Source organism: Trichechus manatus, unplaced genomic scaffold, assembly GCF_000243295.1.
Source record: "Trichechus manatus latirostris isolate Lorelei unplaced genomic scaffold, TriManLat1.0 scaffold00201, whole genome shotgun sequence".
Classification (NCBI taxonomy): domain Eukaryota; kingdom Metazoa; phylum Chordata; class Mammalia; order Sirenia; family Trichechidae; genus Trichechus; species Trichechus manatus.
In genome coordinates, this window is record NW_004444137.1 from 2,747,575 (window position 1) to 2,767,288 (window position 19,714).

The 19,714-nt window shown below is 43.5% G+C and overlaps 1 protein-coding gene across 12 annotated transcripts in view; it reads left to right on the forward strand.

The window, feature by feature from the left end:
- The window catches only part of AUH (AU RNA binding methylglutaconyl-CoA hydratase), a 214,417-nt gene extending 195,551 nt beyond the window's left edge, over window positions 1–18,866 (forward strand). For 9 of the 12 annotated variants that reach the window (XM_004387976.2, XM_023742119.1, XM_023742121.1 and 6 more), the window contains 3 exons: window positions 6,357–6,407; window positions 7,791–7,838; window positions 8,988–9,465. In XM_004387976.2, the coding sequence (XP_004388033.1) occupies window positions 6,357–6,407; window positions 7,791–7,838; window positions 8,988–9,065 (177 nt within the window). In that variant the 3' untranslated portion in view covers window positions 9,066–9,465. Of the gene's footprint in view, window positions 1–6,356; window positions 6,408–7,790; window positions 7,839–8,987; window positions 9,466–11,126; window positions 11,246–12,180; window positions 13,729–16,324; window positions 16,544–18,095 lie in introns of those variants that run through there. The other 3 variants (XR_002825858.1, XR_002825859.1, XM_023742118.1) reach the window with 3 other exon arrangements.
- Window positions 18,867–19,714: the final 848 nt, after the last annotated feature.

The window sequence follows — 19,714 nt, forward strand, 5'->3', positions numbered from 1 at the left end:
CACAATTGGAAGAGCGTAGTCAGTGTCACTGAACTGTGCATGTAGAAATTTTTGAAATGGTGTATCTTTGGCTATGTGTATTTTCACCAAAAAAAAAAAAGGTTGAGAAGTTAGAGGGTTGATATGTTTTGGGGTTGTTAACCAATGTCATAACAGAACATGTGTACTTCTGTTTCCTGAGAAGCTATTTGTTCTGTAAGCCTTCACCTGAAGTACAATAAAAATAAAAGTTTTCACATATAAAAAAAATAAAAAGAGAGAGAGAAGCAAGCAGAGATACATGGGGACCTCACCACCAAGGAAGCAGCGTGGGGAGCAGAGCTCATCCTTTGGATCTGTTATTCCTGCACGGAGAAGCTCCTAAACCAAGGGAAGATTAATGACAAGGACCTTCCTCCAGAGCCGACAGCCTTCCCCTGGAGCTGATGCCCTGAATTCAGACTTCTACCTTACTAGACTGTGAGAGAGAAAATTTCTGTTTGTTAAAGCCATCCACTTGTGGTATTTCTGTTAGAGCAGTACTAGATAACTAAGACAGCAAGTGTCCAGTAATCCCCAAAAAGTCTAATAATTTCATTTTCCCCAATGAAAGACTGTAGATCCCTTTGCAAAAGACTGGGAGAAAGATTAAGAGTATAAATTTTTGGCAGTACAGTGGGGTACTTCCTCTAGGGGACCCGGCCTCCCTGTCATTCAAGGGTTGTGGGTCTGTAAACTGTCTTAAGTCTGGGAATTGATTTAGGGGCCATGACTGTCTATTCTGGCTCTTCAAGTTAGAGTACCGTTCACTTAACCTAGAATTCATCTGCTTGTACAGATCAAATAAATGTTTAGTAGATTTCCCATCTGTTTCACCCCTAGGGACACCATGACTAAGTAGCCAACGCCATAAGTCCATGAGTCAGACTATTTTGATTACTGCTTTGATTGTGCTATCCATTATGGTCACCACGCCCACTATGTCTTTGTCGGCTGAGTGCTGCCACTTGTCCCCTACCACAGTCAGCCCCACTGTAGTTAGGTGTCTTAATTCAGTTAGGGCAGTTCCCACTGTCAAATCTGACTTACATAAAATAGCAATCACAGCAGTCTTCAAGGATGCTGAGGCTCCTTTTGCAAATTTGTTCCTCGTTGTGATAAAAGGTGTGTCCTCTGGGCACTCTGTGTGTGGGTCTGTGGGTCTAACCTGATAAATCCGCTCTAATGTGCCAATTTCCACAAGCCTTCGGATACCTTCTTCTACAATATATCAACGCAGGTATGGCACTTCGGCTTTCTTTATTTACTGTAGCCTGCCACGTAATCCATGCTTCAGCGGCCCAACCAGATAAACTGTTAGATCCTTTTCTAACCTCTTGAGCTGTAACATCAAATGAAGGATCTGTGCTTAGTAGGCATGTATCAATAAACAGATTGATTCAACTTAATGTTCGTTGCAACATTATCCTGTATTCTTAATAGCTATTCCCATATATATTCCCCAGGTTTCTGTTTGTACATATTAGAAAAGTCAGGCAGTTCTTTTGGAGTGTAGTGTACCTCTTGCTGGTCACACTTTGTACTTCACCTTTTGGGGCTCATTGGGACCTAAGTCTGGAAGCAAAAATGGGTGGTGGTGATGTGTTCTGAGAACCATTCAGCAATGTCTTGTAAGACTTTCGCCTCAGGCTGTGCTTCGGGCGATGCCCCAGGCTGTGACTCAGAAGCCTCCACAGGGGATGATTCACACAAAGGCTCTTCAGAAGCAGCTGGGTTAATTTCATCAGACGGGGGCAGGGAGACTAATGGTTTTACTGGGAAGGGTGGCTTAGCAGACAAAGATGGAGTAATCTCTTCAGATGGGAGTGAGAGAGCTGGTTCTGTTGGCAGGCGTCATTCAACAGAATTTCGCGACTCAGTGTCTCCATCTCAGGGTTCAGGATCCCATTTCTTCCTAATAAATGCTCTCACTTTAACTTCAGACACAATTTGAGATTGGGAATTCAGTTGGCGTTTTACTTCAGCCACTCTCACATTAAGACTCTGGGTTTGGCTTTCAACAGTATCAGCTCTGTTACTACAAGAAATAAAATTTTCTTTCAGGGCCCAAGTGGCAACTCTGAGGTCGTTTGTGCGGTGCTTTAGCTGTGACTCTGACGCCCTGAGCTCATCTCTTTCTTTCACCACTTTGTCTAGGAAAAGTAGGACCAACCAACCTGCTTCCTTCTTATTGCAACAAGATTGTAGAAAAGTTTCAAACATATGATCACCCAGAGCCTCTCTTCTCATCAATACTTGATCTGTTGGTGATGATATTTTGTGTAATTCCATTGCCACTTCATGTCATGCATTAGCAGCGCCCTCTTTACTACTAGAAGCAGAGTCATCAACATCTTTAAAACTAACCAGACTTGAGAACCAATTTAGAAAACTCATCTACAATTTTCTTTCTCTAGAACCACTCTTGGTACCAAACAGGTTCTCTACAGAATCAAAATCAGTGAAATGTATATATATATATGTATATAAAGGAAATGGCTCACGTGGTTGTAGAAGCTGGCAAGTCCCAGGTCTGTGGGTCAGGCATCAGGCTGGAGGCTTCTCCAGACTCACACAGCCGCAGGGTCTGAGGAACCCAACTATCAGCAGGTCAGATGGCAGACCACTGGCTCACAGGCTGCAGAGGCTGAGGAATCCCAAGATCAGCAGGTGAAGTGCTGGCTGAAGTCCCAAGAACGGGAGGTCAGATAATGATGAGCCAGATGCAGGATCCAGAGCGAGAGCCTTGCTGAAACATCCATTTACATACTGGAGGCAGGCCACACCCCCAGGGAAGCTCCCTTCTAACTGACTGGCTGCTCATAGCAGATCTCATCATGGAGTTGATTACAACATTACTTAACTGCCAGATTACATCATTACACAACTGCCAAACCTCTGAGAATCATAGCCCAGCCAAGTTAACACACAACCTTAACCATCATAGTTGGTAATAAATGGATTTTGAGAAATATGACCTTGTAATACAAGCCACCAGTAAGACAAGTGGCACTCTGGTGCCATCGATCTGTGGTATGACAATATACTGGTAAGAACTAAACAGAATTTATTGTGGGCACCTTTCTATTAGGTTATATGAGGAACCTCTGGTTTTCCAAATATGACACAGAAAAACCAAAACAAACCCATCGTGGCTCACTATCACACAGGAAAGCCATAATGATGCTTGTAAGCCTTATCTCACAGACATAAAGGAAAAAGTTGACAAAACTAACACATCCAGGAAGCATTACCTAATAGAATGCTCAACCTACACAGCAGTAAGGCTCTAACTCTGGTCTGCTGAGCTTCACGCGTTTCAGAAGGGCCCCACCTGGACTCAGTGCATTGGAACCGGAGTAATGTACTACCTGTGAGGTCCAGAGGCATACAAAGTGATTGGTATGCCATTAAACCAATAGTAACCAGAGGGTCTCCCTTTTTTTTACTAATGATACTGTATGCGGAACCCCAATATATAAAGCAGATAAAGCTGCTTTGTTAATATTTAAGTATGAATGTATGCCATTTACCCATTATAAAGCCCGTCAGTTAGGTAACTTGACTTAGTACATTATGGAAGCCTACCTGCTCAGTGATGCTGTAGAACACAGTTGTACATCCATGCTACAACAGTGTTTTGCATGGTTTTATATTAGATTGTGAAGAGTTAAGTTCCTAACAAGGGTTTGCAGGTCTCTTGGAGCGTTGCCATGGGGTGGTGGATAGCGCTTCGTAGACCGTGGTTGGAAAGTCTAGCCCACTGCACTGTTAATGGCGTCCTGACTCGGGCTTAACCCATGATGGCCGCTGACTTAATATTTGCCTCCCATACCCACTGCCACCTTTTAGAATCAGACAAGTCCCCGTTCTTCCATGACACAGCTGATCCCTGATAACTCTCAGACTGGGAGCTCACTGTCGAGTTTGTTTTCTAAAACCACGTTGCCTGGTAGTGCTACTGCTTTGGCCCTTCTTAATTAACTGACAAGCTGTAGCTTTTTAGGCCAGGACCCTTATATTATTTATTCCCCATATAAGCTGATAGAGCCTTACATTCAGTAGTAGAGAGGTTCAGTAAAAATTTGTTGAATGAATGTAGAGAGAGCAAATAAAGATTTTTACAGGTTAAAAAAAAGACATTATAGCTTTAGTATTAGTATTTTCCTCAAAATATTAGCAAAATGTATACCTAAAAAGAGATTAAAGGTTCCTAAAATATTAGCAGAATGTCTACCTAAATAGAGATTAAATCAGGAGAATTAATAGCTTAACTAAATATTGGTTTAGTGACTTCCCTTGGTTTAAAACTTTTATGACCAAACCATATCTCAATTGAAATAAAGAGGTGTGTTGAAGAAAGGTTGTGGCATAATCCCGTTCTGATTACCCATGGCCCCGCCTGATCTTTCTGCCTGAGCTGTCGGCTCCCACATTTGTAGCTGCATATAGACAGCTCACTAGCCCCATGGCATGTCTGGAGTTCAGATTTATCTTTCCTTCTGTGAACTCGCTCTTCCTCCGTGGCCCTCAGGGCAGTTAATGACGTGGCTGTCCCCCCATCGCCTGCCTGAGAACCGGTAGAATCTTCTCCGCCTCCCTCTCTGCCACTTGTAAGCTGACGTCAAGCTACCCTCCACCGTGTGAGAAGGCGTGCTCACATCATATCCTGGTTCATGTGTTCATCATCTCGAGTCTCAAAGATACTGCTCTGAGAACTCCCTAATTGTTAATATTCCGTTTCCTCCAGGCCAGATAAGCTTATAAGGAGATGTTAAATGACTTAAGAAAATGTGTAACTGAGAAACTATGTGTACAAGTTACAAAATGAGAGTTGAGATGGAATCATCTTTATTTTTATAATTATTATTTTGTCACCGAGAGGTTACTATTCCAAATAATCAGAAAGCTTCTGTAAAATCAGTATTTCTAGATGATTTCTGTTATGTTACTTCCACTTACCTTTCTAAGAAAAGGTTGTGAAGAAAAAGCATTAATTAGTTTTACGTTTTGAAAGGGAAGCTAATGAAATCAAGTGTTACCACTATTGTAGTGTTTCTTATTTTTCTGTTTTTTCAAGGCTTTCTAAACCTTGCTACCGACAGGGGAGCAGTAGCACAGGCATCCCCTGGGAACTTGTTAGACATGCAGAGTCCCAGGCCCCACCCCAGCCCTCTAAATCAGGGTCTGCATTTTAACAAGGGCCCAGGATTCGGTGCATAGGAGAGTTGGTGGGCTCTTTGTCTGGATCATTGGCGAGTGGAAGAGTCTTCGTTAAGAGGAGTTTAAAAAATGGCTTGATAGTCCTGAAGAAAACACAACCACGCGTAAAAGACTGTGACTGGGATTCTTGTCAAAGTAACATAGCCTTGGAAAACTGTGACATGTGAAAGGATGTTTGAGTATGTGGCTGAAGAAGAGAGTTTAAGTAGGTCCGATGTGAGAATAGAAATCCCTAGATAGGAAAAAATGGCATTTTTCATGCATTCATTTATTCATCCATTCCCAAGTAGCTATTAGAGTCCTTTGTTGGGTCTGTTATTTAGAGCCTACTTGGCATTTTAATTCAAAAGACTCTTTAAAATATGCCATTGAATTCAAGTTTATTAGCCATAAACAACTTTTAGGAATTTAAAAACTAAATGATTCTGTCTGGGAGGTTGTGGTTCTCTGCAGGACAGTTTGGTAAGAGTGCAGCTTCCCCAAGACCAGAGTGATGTTTTTCTTCTCACAGAGGGCATCCCACGTCTTTCCTCTGTCGGCTCTTGCACATCCTCAAATACTTCCTTAGACTTTAGGGTTTTTTTGTAACGTGAGGCACTTACCTATAGGACATGTCCTTCATAATACACCGTCATCGCAGTCGAGGATCGTTGCTAACGGAGGAAAGATTCAGAGCTGGTGTCTGAAGTAGACGATTTGTGAACCTTGTACTAATCAACAGCGCCAGCCTCCTCTCCAGCCCAGGCTTCTGTCGTGACCACTGATGGGCGTGGTACTGATCAAACGTTCTGCTCTTTTCTGTTCCGTTCCTAACTTCTACGGGGAGTTGTCCATTCGAGAATGGTTTAAGTCCTCTAGTGGACACACACCACCGCTGACCTGTGCGAATCTAGAGCTCTCTGCGTGACAGAAGGCTCGTGGGATCTAAATAACTTTCCATGCAATACCATTGCCACAGACGCTGCTCAGTTACACTTCTCCACTGGCTGCCTCACAGCCATTGCTGGTTCTGTGCTGTGAGTCCAGCAGCGGGAATTTCTGAATGATACTGGGATAGACAACATAATTTGCATAAATAGTAAGGAAAATCTGTGTTTCTTTCATCTGAATTTTAGGGACCGGTTGCAATGAGGGTGGCAAAGTTAGCCATTAATCAAGGGATGGAGGTAAGTTACCTTCTCACTTGTTTTTTTACTGTTGGAATGGAGAGTGGAGATTTAATTTAAATGAACCCTGTTTAAATGTCTACATCATTTTTTAATGTTTTAAGATACAGCTGTTTGCCACTGAGGTTCTTTTTAGCTACAACGCTGATTTCATTCTGCTTTTGGTGTTGTTGATTCAGTATCTTAATTATAGAGCTCAATAATTTCACCGATAACCTACAGTTTATAACATGCATGTTATTTTGGCCATTGAGTTAATAGATTTATTAGTTAGTAGTTCATAGGAATCCAAAAGGAAAACGTCCTAGCTCGAAGTTGAGTCTAGCTCTCTTCCCTTTCACATCTCAGTGTGCTTTCTGTGGGAGACCCACATAGACAAGGCAAATCTGCAGGGTGTCTGAGGGTTTCCCAAGGCGATGACTCCAAAGGAGGGGAGCCCAGGCCAGGGCAGAGGCAGCCGGTGGAAGGGAGAGGTTCAGGCACCCACTGGCCAAAACCAGCAAACCCACTGCCATCGAGTTGATTCTGACTCATAGCGACCCTATAGGACAGGGTAGAACTGTCCCATAGGGTTTCCAAGGAGCAGCTGGTGGATTCGAATTGCCGCAGCTCCTTAACCATTGTGCCACCAGGGCTATGGGAATTTTGAAGAAAGGGGTTTTTTTCTTTCAGATCTGAGAGGTACTGTATCTTTCTGGCCTCCGTAGCAGTAAAAAGAGATTGGATTTGTTAGCAGTAAATATAGTTTTATAACTTTGCAGAATAATTGATTCTTTTTTAATTCTTACATAAAAGTAACAGTTATAACAGCAAACACCTTTTATAGCCCTTGATATGTGCCAGGTTTATATTTATATTTTATTTATATCTTAAATGCTTTTCAAAGGCTGTACTTGGGTTATCTCATTTAATCTTCACAGCACCCCTGTTTGGTAGGTATTACCACTAGCCAGGTATTCAGACATGCCTATCCGAGGCACAGAGAGGCTGAATAACTTACCTAAAGTTCTACAGCCTCTAGGTGGTGGAGTTGGGATTTGAACTAAGGCAGACTGGCTCCAGTCTCTGGTACTCGTCATAATTCTGATCTGCCATACTACATGAAATGGGTCCCTTCTTTTGGAAGAGGGTTATTAAATTTGAATTCATATTGTATATAAAACCCATTGCCATCAAGTCAATTCCAACTCATAGCGACCCTATGGGACAGAGCAGAACTGCCCCATAGGGTTTCCAAGGAGCGCCTGGTGGATTCAGACTGCCGACCTTTTGGTGAGCAGCCAAACTCTAAACCACTACGCCACCAGGGTTTCCATATTGTACATACCACATTTTTAGAGGTAATTCCTGCTGAAATGATTTTTTTTTTTTTTTTATTCTCAGGTTGATTTAGTAACGGGATTAGCCATAGAGGAAGCTTGTTATGCCCAGGTATGTAAAACAATCACAGATTCAATGAGGATGCACTCTTACAGATTATAATGTTTACTTTCTGTGTAATGCAAGTGAATTCTGTATCCTGAGCCAGCTTACCCTCATGCTCATTCAAAAGTCGTGCAAATGGGTTGAAATAGTTGTTTCTGCTGTTTGACATTTACCAGTGCTGATGGCAGATTCTGTTCTACAGACTGGACCAATGACTCTTGTTTACATAATTCAGAGCACTCTGAGAACGATTATGTTAGTGCCGTTCGCTGCAGCCCTTGTATTTTGTGCGTGTTGGCTTGAGTCCTGACTCCACATGTTAGAGAGATGGTGGGAGGAGGCCGTGAGCGGCGTGGCTGCCTCGTGCGTGCTCCGTGTATGAGCGGCGTGGCTGCCTCATGGACGCTCAGTGTGTGAGTGGCGTGGCTGCCATGCGCATGCTCCCTGTGTGAGGTTCGTGGACTGTCCCTGAGGTCCGAGCCGTACCTCCCACCCCCTGGGAGCTCACCAGTTAAAGTGCTTGGCTTTCTTTTTGTAGGCATTCAGGTTTTCTGTGGAAGAACACAATGTTTTTATTTATTTTTCTGAAAGATGTAACTTTGCTTTAGGGCATCCAGAGTAGCAAAAGGGTTTTGTTTGACATACCCTGAGAACTGGACATTGCCTGTGTTCCCGTTGAAGCCTGGCGGAGTCCTGAATCATGAGCCGTGTGTGCACGTAAATCACCCCGTCATTAATGCACACGTGCTATGAATGAAGTCAGTTACAGGCATCTTAGAAATGGACAGCCTCGGAGTCTGAAGAGAAATTTGAGACGGATGTTTGGAGTTACAGTGACAAATTTGGTAACATAATGAGGAGGATTGTTCAGATGACTAGTTATCGTTGTGTGCCATCAAGTCCATCCCCACTTATAGCGACCCTACAGGACAGAGTAGAACTGCCCGCATAGGGTTTCCTAAGCTGTCATCTTTATGGGAGTAGACCGCCACATGTTTCTCTCTCAGAGCTGCTGGTGGTTTCAAAGCACCAACCTTTAGCAGATTTCAAAATTTTAGAAGGTACTCCTCATTTGTTTTCTCAGATAAAGCTTGTTAAACTATTACAGTTGTTTTAATTTTTGATATAGATAATATAATGTTTTCTTTTTCTTAGACCATTCCAACAAAAGACAGACTCGAAGGTCTTCTTGCTTTTAAAGAGAAAAGACCCCCTCGTTATAAAGGAGAATAGAAGAAACAGAAATCTTTAAAATGCCAATGTGATAAATGTACTTCTGGAAGTATCTTTCAGATGCAGTGTATGCCTCAGCACATGGAATTTCACCAACCAAAGTGAAAGGCGAATTATTCCCATAGTGTATTAGCATCTGGAATGGACCCCTGTTGTCTGTACCTTGTTCAAAAGCATGTCATGCCATTTCCTGCAGGTGTGTACAGCTACTAGTGGATGTTGTCAGAATCACACATTCAAAATTAGTTCCATGTTTTTAAAAATTTCCTGTGTATGAGGCTTTCCGTTTTTAATTTTTTAACGTGAATAATTTATATATTGCACATTCTAGGAAATAATATTGATCGTATGTCTACTGTGCTGCGTTAGGAAAATAAAAATGATTTCTGTATACCAAAAATGTGAAGTTATGTCAAGTAAAGTTTCTAAAGGATTATCCATGCACACATGCACACATTTACATATCTACATCTCAGCCTGATTCTAAATGAAAATTGCCAAATATAAATAAAATTAGTGAAAAGAAAACTAACTTGAAAACTTTTCTTTTCTCCCCTTCGTTTTGAATTGAGTGAATGATTGCATGTTGGATTTTAGAAGAAACAACCTTCTCGTGCCTATTCTCTGTCAGATAACTTCCTTAGTCAGTCCTAGAGTACAGGATAGCCGGGGAGGGGGCGTAAGCCAGTCAGAGACTGGTGCCAGCAGGCTTGTGAAGCCACCCAAAGGCCCAGAACTGCTGTACTTCTAGACCTCCTCCTGGCAAGTTGCCTGGACTTGCCTGGCGTTCTCATCCAGCCTGTTGCTCCCCCCAACCCCCCAATTGCTGTCGAGTTGATTCTGAATCATAACGAGCCTACAGGACAGAGTAGAACTGCCCCGTAGGGTTTCCAAGGCTGTAATCTTCACGGAAGCAGACTGCCACATCTTTTTCCAGTGGACCGGCTGGTGGATTCAAACCACCAGCCTTTCAGTTAGCAGCCAAGGGCTTAACCACTGTACTGCCAGGGCTCCTTGCAGCCAAGATTGGACCTGAGAATTGGCCTGGGGCCATGGATGAAAGTAAAGTGGAGCCCGTTAGCTTCCTCACCCCCAGCCTTTTGCATCTGATTCAGTAAGAGAGGTGGAGCTTACAACGCTTGCTTCCTCTTCTAACGGGAATATCATTCCTTTCTGCCACTGACCGGGCGGAACAGCTCTGGGTGGATGGAGGGCAGGGGTAGAGGTGAAGTGTGTGGGGGACAGTGAAGTGTAGAATTCAGTGTGAAAAGGAAGAGAGTACAGCTCCCTCAAATACTGTTCGATACCTGTGTTTCTACTCATCTTCTCAAACCACACCGTCTTCCGGGGCTTCTGTCCAGTCATGAGTCAGGCAGCTCTAGAGCAGCCCAGCTCATTGCAGAGCTGCACTTGGCCGATGTGTTAGCCCTCGGTGTCCTACGGTCACCCTGGACACTGCAGCTGGGCGTCATCCCTGTGATGTCCATGCACACCAATAAATTCTTCTCCCCTCAGATGTTGGCATACCTAATGTCTTAAGTCATCTAGTGCTGTTGTGACAAATACCACAAGTGGATGGTTTTGGTAAACAGAAATTTATTCTCTCACAATCTAGGAGGCTAGAAGTCTGAATTCAGGTGCTTTCTCTTTGTCGGCTCTTGGGGAAGGTCCTTGGCATCAATCTTCCCCTGGTCTAGGAGCTTCTCAGCTCAAGGACCCCGAGTCCAAAGGATTCACTCCACCCCTGGTGCCTCCTGATGGGTGGTAATAAGACCCCTCTCCTCTCTGCTCGCTTCTCTCTTTTATATCTCAAAAGGGATTGACTCAAGATACAACCTAATCTATAGATTGAGTCCTGCCTCATTAACATAACTGCTTCTAATCCTACCTCATTGACATCATAGAGATTAGGATTTACAATACATAGGATAATCACATCAGATGACAAAATGGTGGACAACCACACAATACTGGGAGTCATGGCCTAGCCAAGTTGATACATGTTTTGGGGGGACACAATTCCATCCATAACACCAAATGACTACCTGTTTTACTCTGCAGTTTTCTACTCATCACGATGGTTTCATTGCCGTTTGAAAGTGTATGGACTTTTCAGTTTTTAAAATCACTGGAAAAATAAAGCTCTCAATCTTGAGTCTAAAAATCCCATGACGACAAACGTGAGTTTACCCTAACAAAAGTGGCACAGTGGCCTTCACTAACGCATGCACACAGCACTCAGTGAAGAGTGCCATTTTCACTAGATGGTGCCCAGCTACCACCAATGACTGCCCTGACAGGGAACAGAACAGAGAGTCCCTGATGGAGCAGCAGAAGGATGAGGTGCAGAACTCAAATTCTAGTAAGAAGACCAGACTTAATGGTCTGAGTGAGACTGGAGGAACCCCGGAAAGCACAGCCCCTGAATTCTCTACCAGCCCAGAACTAAAGCCATTCCCGAGGCCAACTCTTCAGACAGGGATTGGACTGGACTGTCGGACATAAAGTGATAGTCGTGAGGAGTGTGCCTTTAGCTCAAGTAGATACAAGAGACTAAATGGGCAGCTTCTGTCTGTAGGTGAGATGGGAAGGCAGGGTTAGGAGCTGTTGAATGGACACGGGGAATAAGGTGGAAAGGAGGAGTGTGCTGTCACAGTATGGGGAGAGCAATTAGGGTCACACAACCATGTATGTATAAATTTTTGTATGGAAAAAATAGAGTGCCATTTTCTTTATCACCTAGGTCGCTGAGGTGATGCAGATTTATGATGATTGCTCAGCTGATCAGCATATTATCAAAGGGGCTTATTAAAATTCACACTCGGCTCGCTGGTGATTCTGTCTGGTGGCACCCACACTTTGTTAACTGATAACCTTGCCGAGCTCTTCATTTCATGCCTGATCGTTTGCCAGTAAAATACCAGCGCTTGTTTTGATAGTCTTTTAAAGGTTTCAGGGCCATTTTGTCTGGTCTGCGCCATTTCTGTTTTAACTGAGTGGGAAATAATTACGTTAATGGGGGAAATATTAAGAGTGCTGAATGGCTTATCCTTATAACTTGGACTCACCCTCTAGGCCACTATTGCTGACTGAGCGCCATTTAATTTCCTAACAGGTTCTGACTAAGTCACTGGAGTATGTGAACGCAAAGACACCATCCTACAGCGACCTCAGATACAGTGAGAGGAAGGTGCCTGCCCAACTTCCTGGATAAATGTTTGATTCTCTCTCAGCACAGCCCTTTAGATGGAGGGTAGTCCTAACACTATCTCCCCAAGGCAGGCAGCTGGGGACTTTGGAGGTGGGTCTGCCCCTGCCTGGGGCGGGTGGGCCAGGGCAGCCCCTCCAAAGAGCTGGGTCAACTTTACACTGAAACCACCTCAGAAACCAGTGCGAGCCAGCGCAGTGGACAGACCCATTTGTCCAGATTAAAGTAAACAAAACTCTCAGAAAGCGAGAAGGACTCATCCAGCAGAGTATAATTCAGAGGATGAAAGCTAAATAAAGAGGAAAAATAGTTGGCTTTATCAGAGCATGAGACCTACTGGTGTTGAAGTAATCTCAACCCCAAACCCATTGCCATCAAGTCGAATTCCGACTCACAGCAACCCTATAGGACAGCAGAACTGGCGCGTAGGGTTTCCAAGGCTATAAGCTTTACAGAAGCAGACTGCCACGTCTTTCTCCTGTGGAGCAGCTGGTGGGTTCAGACCACCATCCTTTCACTTAGCAGCTGAGCACTTAACCATTGCGCCACCAGGGCTGCTCCTGAAATAATTTAGTGCTGGTCAGTTTATAACTTCTCTACAAAAGGGAATCGGAACCCTGGTGGCCCAGTGGTTAAGAGCTCGCTGCTAACCCAAAAGGTCGGCAGTTCAAATCTACCAGCTTCTCCTTGGAAACCCTATGGGGCAGTTCTACCCTGTCCTATAGGGTCACTATGAGTCAGAATTGACTCAACGGCACCTAACAACAGCTTCGAAAGAGAAAGATTTCCGAGTTGGTGAGGTTCCGAGAGGAGAAAAGTTCTAACAGCCAAAATAAGATGTAGATTTTCTGTGATGCAGATTCTGTGACTTAGTTTGTGTTTGTTTTCAACGAGAAATGGGCCTAGTTTTCCAGAGAATCAAGCCCTTCTTGCTGTTTCTCCTAGCTAGCACAAAATTGGCTTGTCACCAAGTGTTATTTTTCTAAAAGCACTTAGAAGAAGAGGCTTTGTCTATGGGGCTGAGGTCGGGAAGTGTCAATTCACAGATGTGATACTTAGAAAAATGTGTATTTTTTATGTGGGTTTGTGACAAGTCGGCCGTTTACCCTTTCCCTCACCTAACCTCTGCTCCCACTTCTGGTGAATGACCTACATTTCCTCTTATCGGGGGTCAAAAAACCCTGGCAGGCAGACTTCTTTTTTTTAAGTATTTAATCAAACTTTTATTGTTGTCTACCAACCTAGTTAAACATTAGCTAATATGTATGTCAGTATTGACTGGCCTTTATCAAAATAGCACTGATAATTCTTGCCCATAGTATCTTAAAGACCAACTGTACACTGTTGTTATCAGGTGCCCTCAAGTCGGCTCTGACTCATAATGACTCTTTGTAAAAGAGAACGAAACATTGCCTGGTCCTGCGCCATGCTCACGATCGTTGTTATGCTTGAGCCCATTGTTGCAGCCACTGTGTCAATTCATCTCATTGAGGATCTTCTTTTTTGGCTGACCCTCTACTTTACCAACATGATGTTCTTCTCCAGAGACTGGTCCCTCTTGATAACATGTCCATAGTATGTAAGACGAAGTCTCACCATCCTTGCTTCTAAGGAGCATTCTGGCTGTACATCTTCTAAGACAGATGTGTTGTTTTCTTTTGGCAGTCCGTGGTATATTCAGTATTCTTCGCCAACACCATAATTCTTTGGTCTTCCTCATTCATTCTCCAGCTTTTGAATGCATATGAGGCAATTAAAATAACCATGGCATGGCTCAGGCACACCTTAGTCCTCAAAGTGACATCTTTGCTTTTCAACACTTCAGAGAGGCCCTTTGCAGCAGATTTGCCCAAAGCAATATGTCACTTGATTTCTTAACTGCTGCTTCCACGGGCGATGACTGTGGATCCAAGTAAAGTGAAATCCCTGACAACTTCCGTATTTTCTCCATTTATCATGATGTTGCTTATTGGTCCAGTTGTGAGACTTTTTGTTTTATTTGGAGGTGTAATCCATCCTGGAGGCTGCGGTCTTTGATCTTCTCCAGTAAGTGCTTTAACTCCTCTTCGCTTTCAGCAAGCAAAGTTGTGTCATCTGCATATCGCAGGTTGTTAATGAGTCTTCCTCCAGTCCTGATGCTGCATTCTTCATATAGTCCAGCTTCTCGGATTATTTGCTCAGCATACAAATTGAATACCTGTGGTGAAAGGATACAACCCTGACACACAACTTTCCTGATTTAAACCACGCAGTATCCCTTTGTGCTGTTTCAGTGACTGCTTCTTATTCTATGTACAGGTTCTGCATGACCACAGTTAAGTGTTCTGGAATTCCCATTCTTTGCAATGTTATCCATAATTTGTTATGATCCACAAGTTGAATGTTTTTGCATAGTCAATAAAACACAGGTAAACATCTTCCTGGTATTCTCTGCTTTCAGCCAGGATCCATCTGACATCAGCCATGATATCCCTTGTTCCACGTCTTATTCTGAATCTGGCTTGACTTTCAGGCAATTCCCTGTCCATGCACTGCCGTAACCGTTTTTTAGTGATCTTCAGCAAAATTTTACTTGCATGTGATATTAATGATATTGTTCAATAAGTTCCACATTCTGTTGGAATGGGCACAAATATGGGTCTTTTCCAGACAGTTGGCCAGGTAGCTGTCTTGCAAATTTCTTGGCATAGACGAATGTGTGCTTCCAGCATTGCATCAGTTTGTTGAAACATCTCAATTGGTATTCCGTCAATTCCTGGAGCCTTGTTTTTTGCCAATGCCTTCAGGGCAGCTTGGACTTCTTCCTTCAGTACCATCGATTCTTGATCATATGCTACCTCCTGAAATGGTTGAACATCAACCAGTTCTTCTTGGTACAGTGACTCTGGGCATTCCTTCCATCTTCTTTTGATGCTTCCTGAGTCATTCAGTATTTTGCCCACAGAATCCTTCAACAGTGCAACTCAAGGCTTGAATTTTTTCTTCAGTTCTTTAAACTTGAGAAGTACCAAGTATGTTCTTCCCTTTTGGTTTTCTAATTCCAGGTCTTTGCACATTTCATTATAATACTTTACTTCGTCTTCTCGAGCCGCCCTTTGAAATCTTCTGTTCAGCTCTTTTACTTCATCATTTCTTCTATTAGCTTTAGCTACTCTACATTCAAGAGCAAATTTAAGAGTCTCTTCTGACATCCATTTTGGTCTTTTCTTTCTTTCCTGTCTCTTTAATGACCTTTTGTTTTCTTCATGTATGATGTCCTTGATGTCATCCCACAGCTCATCTGGTCATTAGTGTTTAGTACATCAAATCTGTTCTTGAGATGGTCTGTAAATTCAGGTGGGATATACTCAAGTTTGTACTTTGGTTCTCATGGACTCGTTTTAATTTTCTTCAGCTTCAACTTGAACTTACACACGAGCAGTTGATAGTCTGTCCCGCAGTTGGTCCCTGGCCTTTGTCTGACTGATTTAATATTGAGCTTCTCCATTATCTCTCTGCACAGATGTAGTCTATTTGATTCCATCTGGCAAGGTCCATGTGTATAGTTGCTGTTTATGTTGTTGAAAAAAGGTATTTGCAACGACTGAGTCGTTGGAATGGCAAAATTCTATCATGTGATCGCCAGCGTCATTTCTATCACCACGGCCATATTTTCCAACTACCTGATCCTTCTTTGTTTCCAGCTTTTGCATTCCAATCACCAGTAATTATCAATGCATCTTGATTACATGTTTGTTCAATTTCAGATTGCAGAATTTGGTAAAAATCTTAAATTTCTTCATCTTTGGCCTTAGTGGTTGGTGGGTAAATTTGAATAATAGTGTCATAAAGGAAAAATACATAAGCATCTTAAAGTTATTTACTTGGTTGTTAATATTTTGTTAAAAGGAAATAATATAAGGATCACTTTTCTGTATAGATTACATATTAGATTACAGATTATGATTTGAGGTATTTTAGGGGAAAGTATCAAACCCGCTGCTCAAAATAATCTATGTGTCTGAAATCTAAAGATGTACCGTTTTCTTTGTCTTTCTTTGTATTTTCATAGTTCTTCTCTTTGGCGACCTCCAGAAATTCAAGTACCCTTTAGAGGGAGAGTACATAATCCTCGAACAACATGATGTGCAGTATTTGTTTTTCAGAATAATTCTTAGGAGCGCATGAGAGAACTGGGTGCCGAGGACAAACAAGACCCACACCTCTCCATGGTTCAGGATCAGCCCTGTAATGCTGGTTCAGGCAGTGGCCGTTCCTGGCGGGAAGCAAAGTGAGTTCATAAGAACAAGTGTGTCTCGATATAGAAACATGTTATTATGCAGTATTATGGATTGAATTGTGTCTCCCCAAAATACGTGTTGTAAATACCCCTATACCTATGGTTGGAAACCCTGGTGGTGTCGTGGTTAAGCACTACGGCTGCTAACTAAAAGGCTGGAGTTTGAATCCACCAGCCTCTCCTTGGAAACCCTATGGGGCAGTTCTACTCTGTCCTAAAGGGTCACTATGAGTCGGAGTGGACTCGACAGCAACGGATTTGGTTTTTTTTTTTAATGCTTGTGGTTATAATCCTATTTGGGAATGGATTTTATTTGTTATGTTAATGAGGCAGTCTTAGTGTAGGATATGTTTTAAATCAATCTCTTGAGATATAAAAGAGCAGATTAAGCAAGCATTAAGCAAGCAGAGATGGGGGAAGATAGATACCAAGCCACATGAAGATTGCAGAGGAGCAGAAGCTTAAAAGAGAGATAAGGACCTGCCTGCAGAGCCTGCAGAGAGAAAGCCTTTTCCTAGAGCCAGCACCCTGAATTCAGACGCCTAGCCTCAACTGTGAGAAAATAATTTTCTATTTGTTAAAGCCACCTTCTTGTATTTCTGTTACAGCAGGAGTAGATAACTAAGACATGTAGTATGTTTTGATTTAAGGCACATTTTGACAAGGTCACTGAAGATACCCTTATGAATAAGATGAAAGAGTAAGGACTGGGTGTTAAGATAATAACACTAACATAGATGAAGCCTTTAATACCTGCTAGGGGCTCTGCATGCATTATTTAATCATCACAACATCCCTGGGAGAATAGGTACTGTTGTTACTCCTGTTGTACAGAGGTAGAGACTGAAGCAGGGACTCGTTGCCCAAAGCCCCACAGCTGGTGTGGTGAAGTTGGGATTTGAACCCTGGTCTACTGACCTTTTGATTGCTGTTCAGCTTAAAAATGGCTGAACAACATAACCACAGGCTACTGACTTGTGTGTTGTCAACCTAGAGTGAGTAGTGTCCTTTGCCCTGGTTTCTTCAACAATGTTGTCATGACTTGGAAAGATATTGAAAGTATGCTTATCAAAGGACTCGATGACCCAGACCCGGGCAGTGTAATGATGACAGCTAACACCCACTGAGGCCTCCTCTGTACCAGGCACTGCCTGTGTGTTCACATCTGAGACTCACAGAAACCTTATGAAATGAGGTTGTCAATGTATAGTTTAAGGAACTGAGGTAGAGAGCTGGATTTATGCCAGGCATGGAGCCCTGGTGGCACAGTGGTTAAGAGCTTGGATGCTAACCAAAAGGTCAGCAGTTGGAATCCATCAGCCACTCCTTGGAAACCCTATGGGGCAGTTCTAGTCTGTCCTATAGGGTCGCTATGAGTCAGAATCGACTTGACAGCAGTGGGGTATGGGTTATCCTGTATTCAGGGCCCCTATTTTTTAATGACTACCCCATAGAGTATATAGAGCTAGTCCTGGCAAGTGTGAAGGCTGCATTGAACCTGTTAGGATGGTCACAGTGATCAGCGTCTGACCTTTTGTCTTAGTTCCCCAGATGCCAGCTCCTGAGTGCAAATATGAGGCCTTGCACTTTGATGGCAAGACCTGTAAAAGGGACGGCGAGTGTAAGCTCCGTGGAAGTTGAGAGCACAAGGGAACTTCCAGAAATACAGTGTGATTCCAGGCTGCTTCTGGGGACATACAAGTGTCTTGCTCTCTTCTGCATGGATTAGACTCACCTAGAGTCTTGTTGCTGTCAATGTCACAATTGTATGTGGTCACAGATTGACTCCGTGGTTCTCTGGAAAGCTCACAGCTTTCAGTCAAGTTTCAGCTCTTCCAAAATGCAGTGAGGCCTTGGGAAGTGTGTTCATCACTCTGAGCCTGTCTTCATTTGTAAGGGAATCCAGTAGTTCATGATCACTGCAAAGATCCAATCAGATTGGATGGCATGTATCTGTATATATAATAGCTCTATAATTTGCAGGGTCTGATAGAGATGTGAGGGAGTGTTTTATTTATGTCATACTTCCAGAGACGAGCTGGGGTGTGGAAGCAGGTCTCGCCACCACATCCAGATCAGCAGCTTGCACAAGAGCCTGGGCTGAGCTGCCTGGAAACAAGAAGTCTAAGGAAGTGTGGTAGCTGTCTTCACTAGAACGGCCCTTTGGAACTGGAACCTTCAAAGGGGCCACAGAAGCTGCCGGGAGGGCCACTCTGCCTGCACCTCTGCGCTTGTCAAACCTCCTCACCCCTGTCCTCCCCTGAGGAACTCGGGCGTTGAGGTGTCAGAGACATGATAGGGCTGAAGTTGAGAGCATGGGAGCTGTTCAGAGTCTTTCCGCTCCAGAAGTTCTTCCTGCCACGAAAGCGTTACAGACAAACCGGGCAGTCCTGGGGCAGAGCTGTTAGGCTGGGAATTTGAGGGATGAGGGTGCAGCTGTTGTAACTTGGAGGTTCTTCCTCTGTGACGTGATATCAAATCACACCCCTTTAAATGTGAAATCCAGGGTCTCATTACAAACGCCGGTCACTGCTGAGTTGGTCTTAAGAGGCAGAGAAAACAGGTCCCTGCCAAAGGTTTATCTGGTTATCTACCTCGGCCGTTTGGATAAGCCAGAGCTTAAACAATCTTAGTTCTTCTCTTAAGAAAAATCAGTATCATGCCTGAATGCCATGCTTACAGTACCAATTGTGGGGGCTGGGTAAGGAGAACTGCCCTGAGAAAAGCACCTCATTCTCTCATCACCCCGCTGGGTTTCATGTGATGCCAGATGTCTTCCCGTGTCAGGGAGGCCGTGGCGGAGCCCGGGCCCCCTTCGGCTGCGGTAGAGCCCAGGCCCCCTATGGCCGCGGGGTAGTCCCGGCCCCCCTATGGCCAGCCACAGCCACACCAAGGATATGGCAGGCTTCCTGCCCAGACTTCAGCTCATCACCAACATCTCTCGGCCACGGTTCCTTTCAATAGTTCATTTTCCTAATGCTTTTAAAAAGACTGATTTGTAAAATGCTGTGTAAACACCCTTTCTCATGAACCCATTTCACAGATCAGGTAACTGAACACTTCAGAGAGAAATATTAAAATGACCGTTGTCATCAGCTTGCCCCTCAGGGACTATTTGCCTCTCGCTGTGATGTTCACAAGAAAAGGTTTCAGAGGAATTTG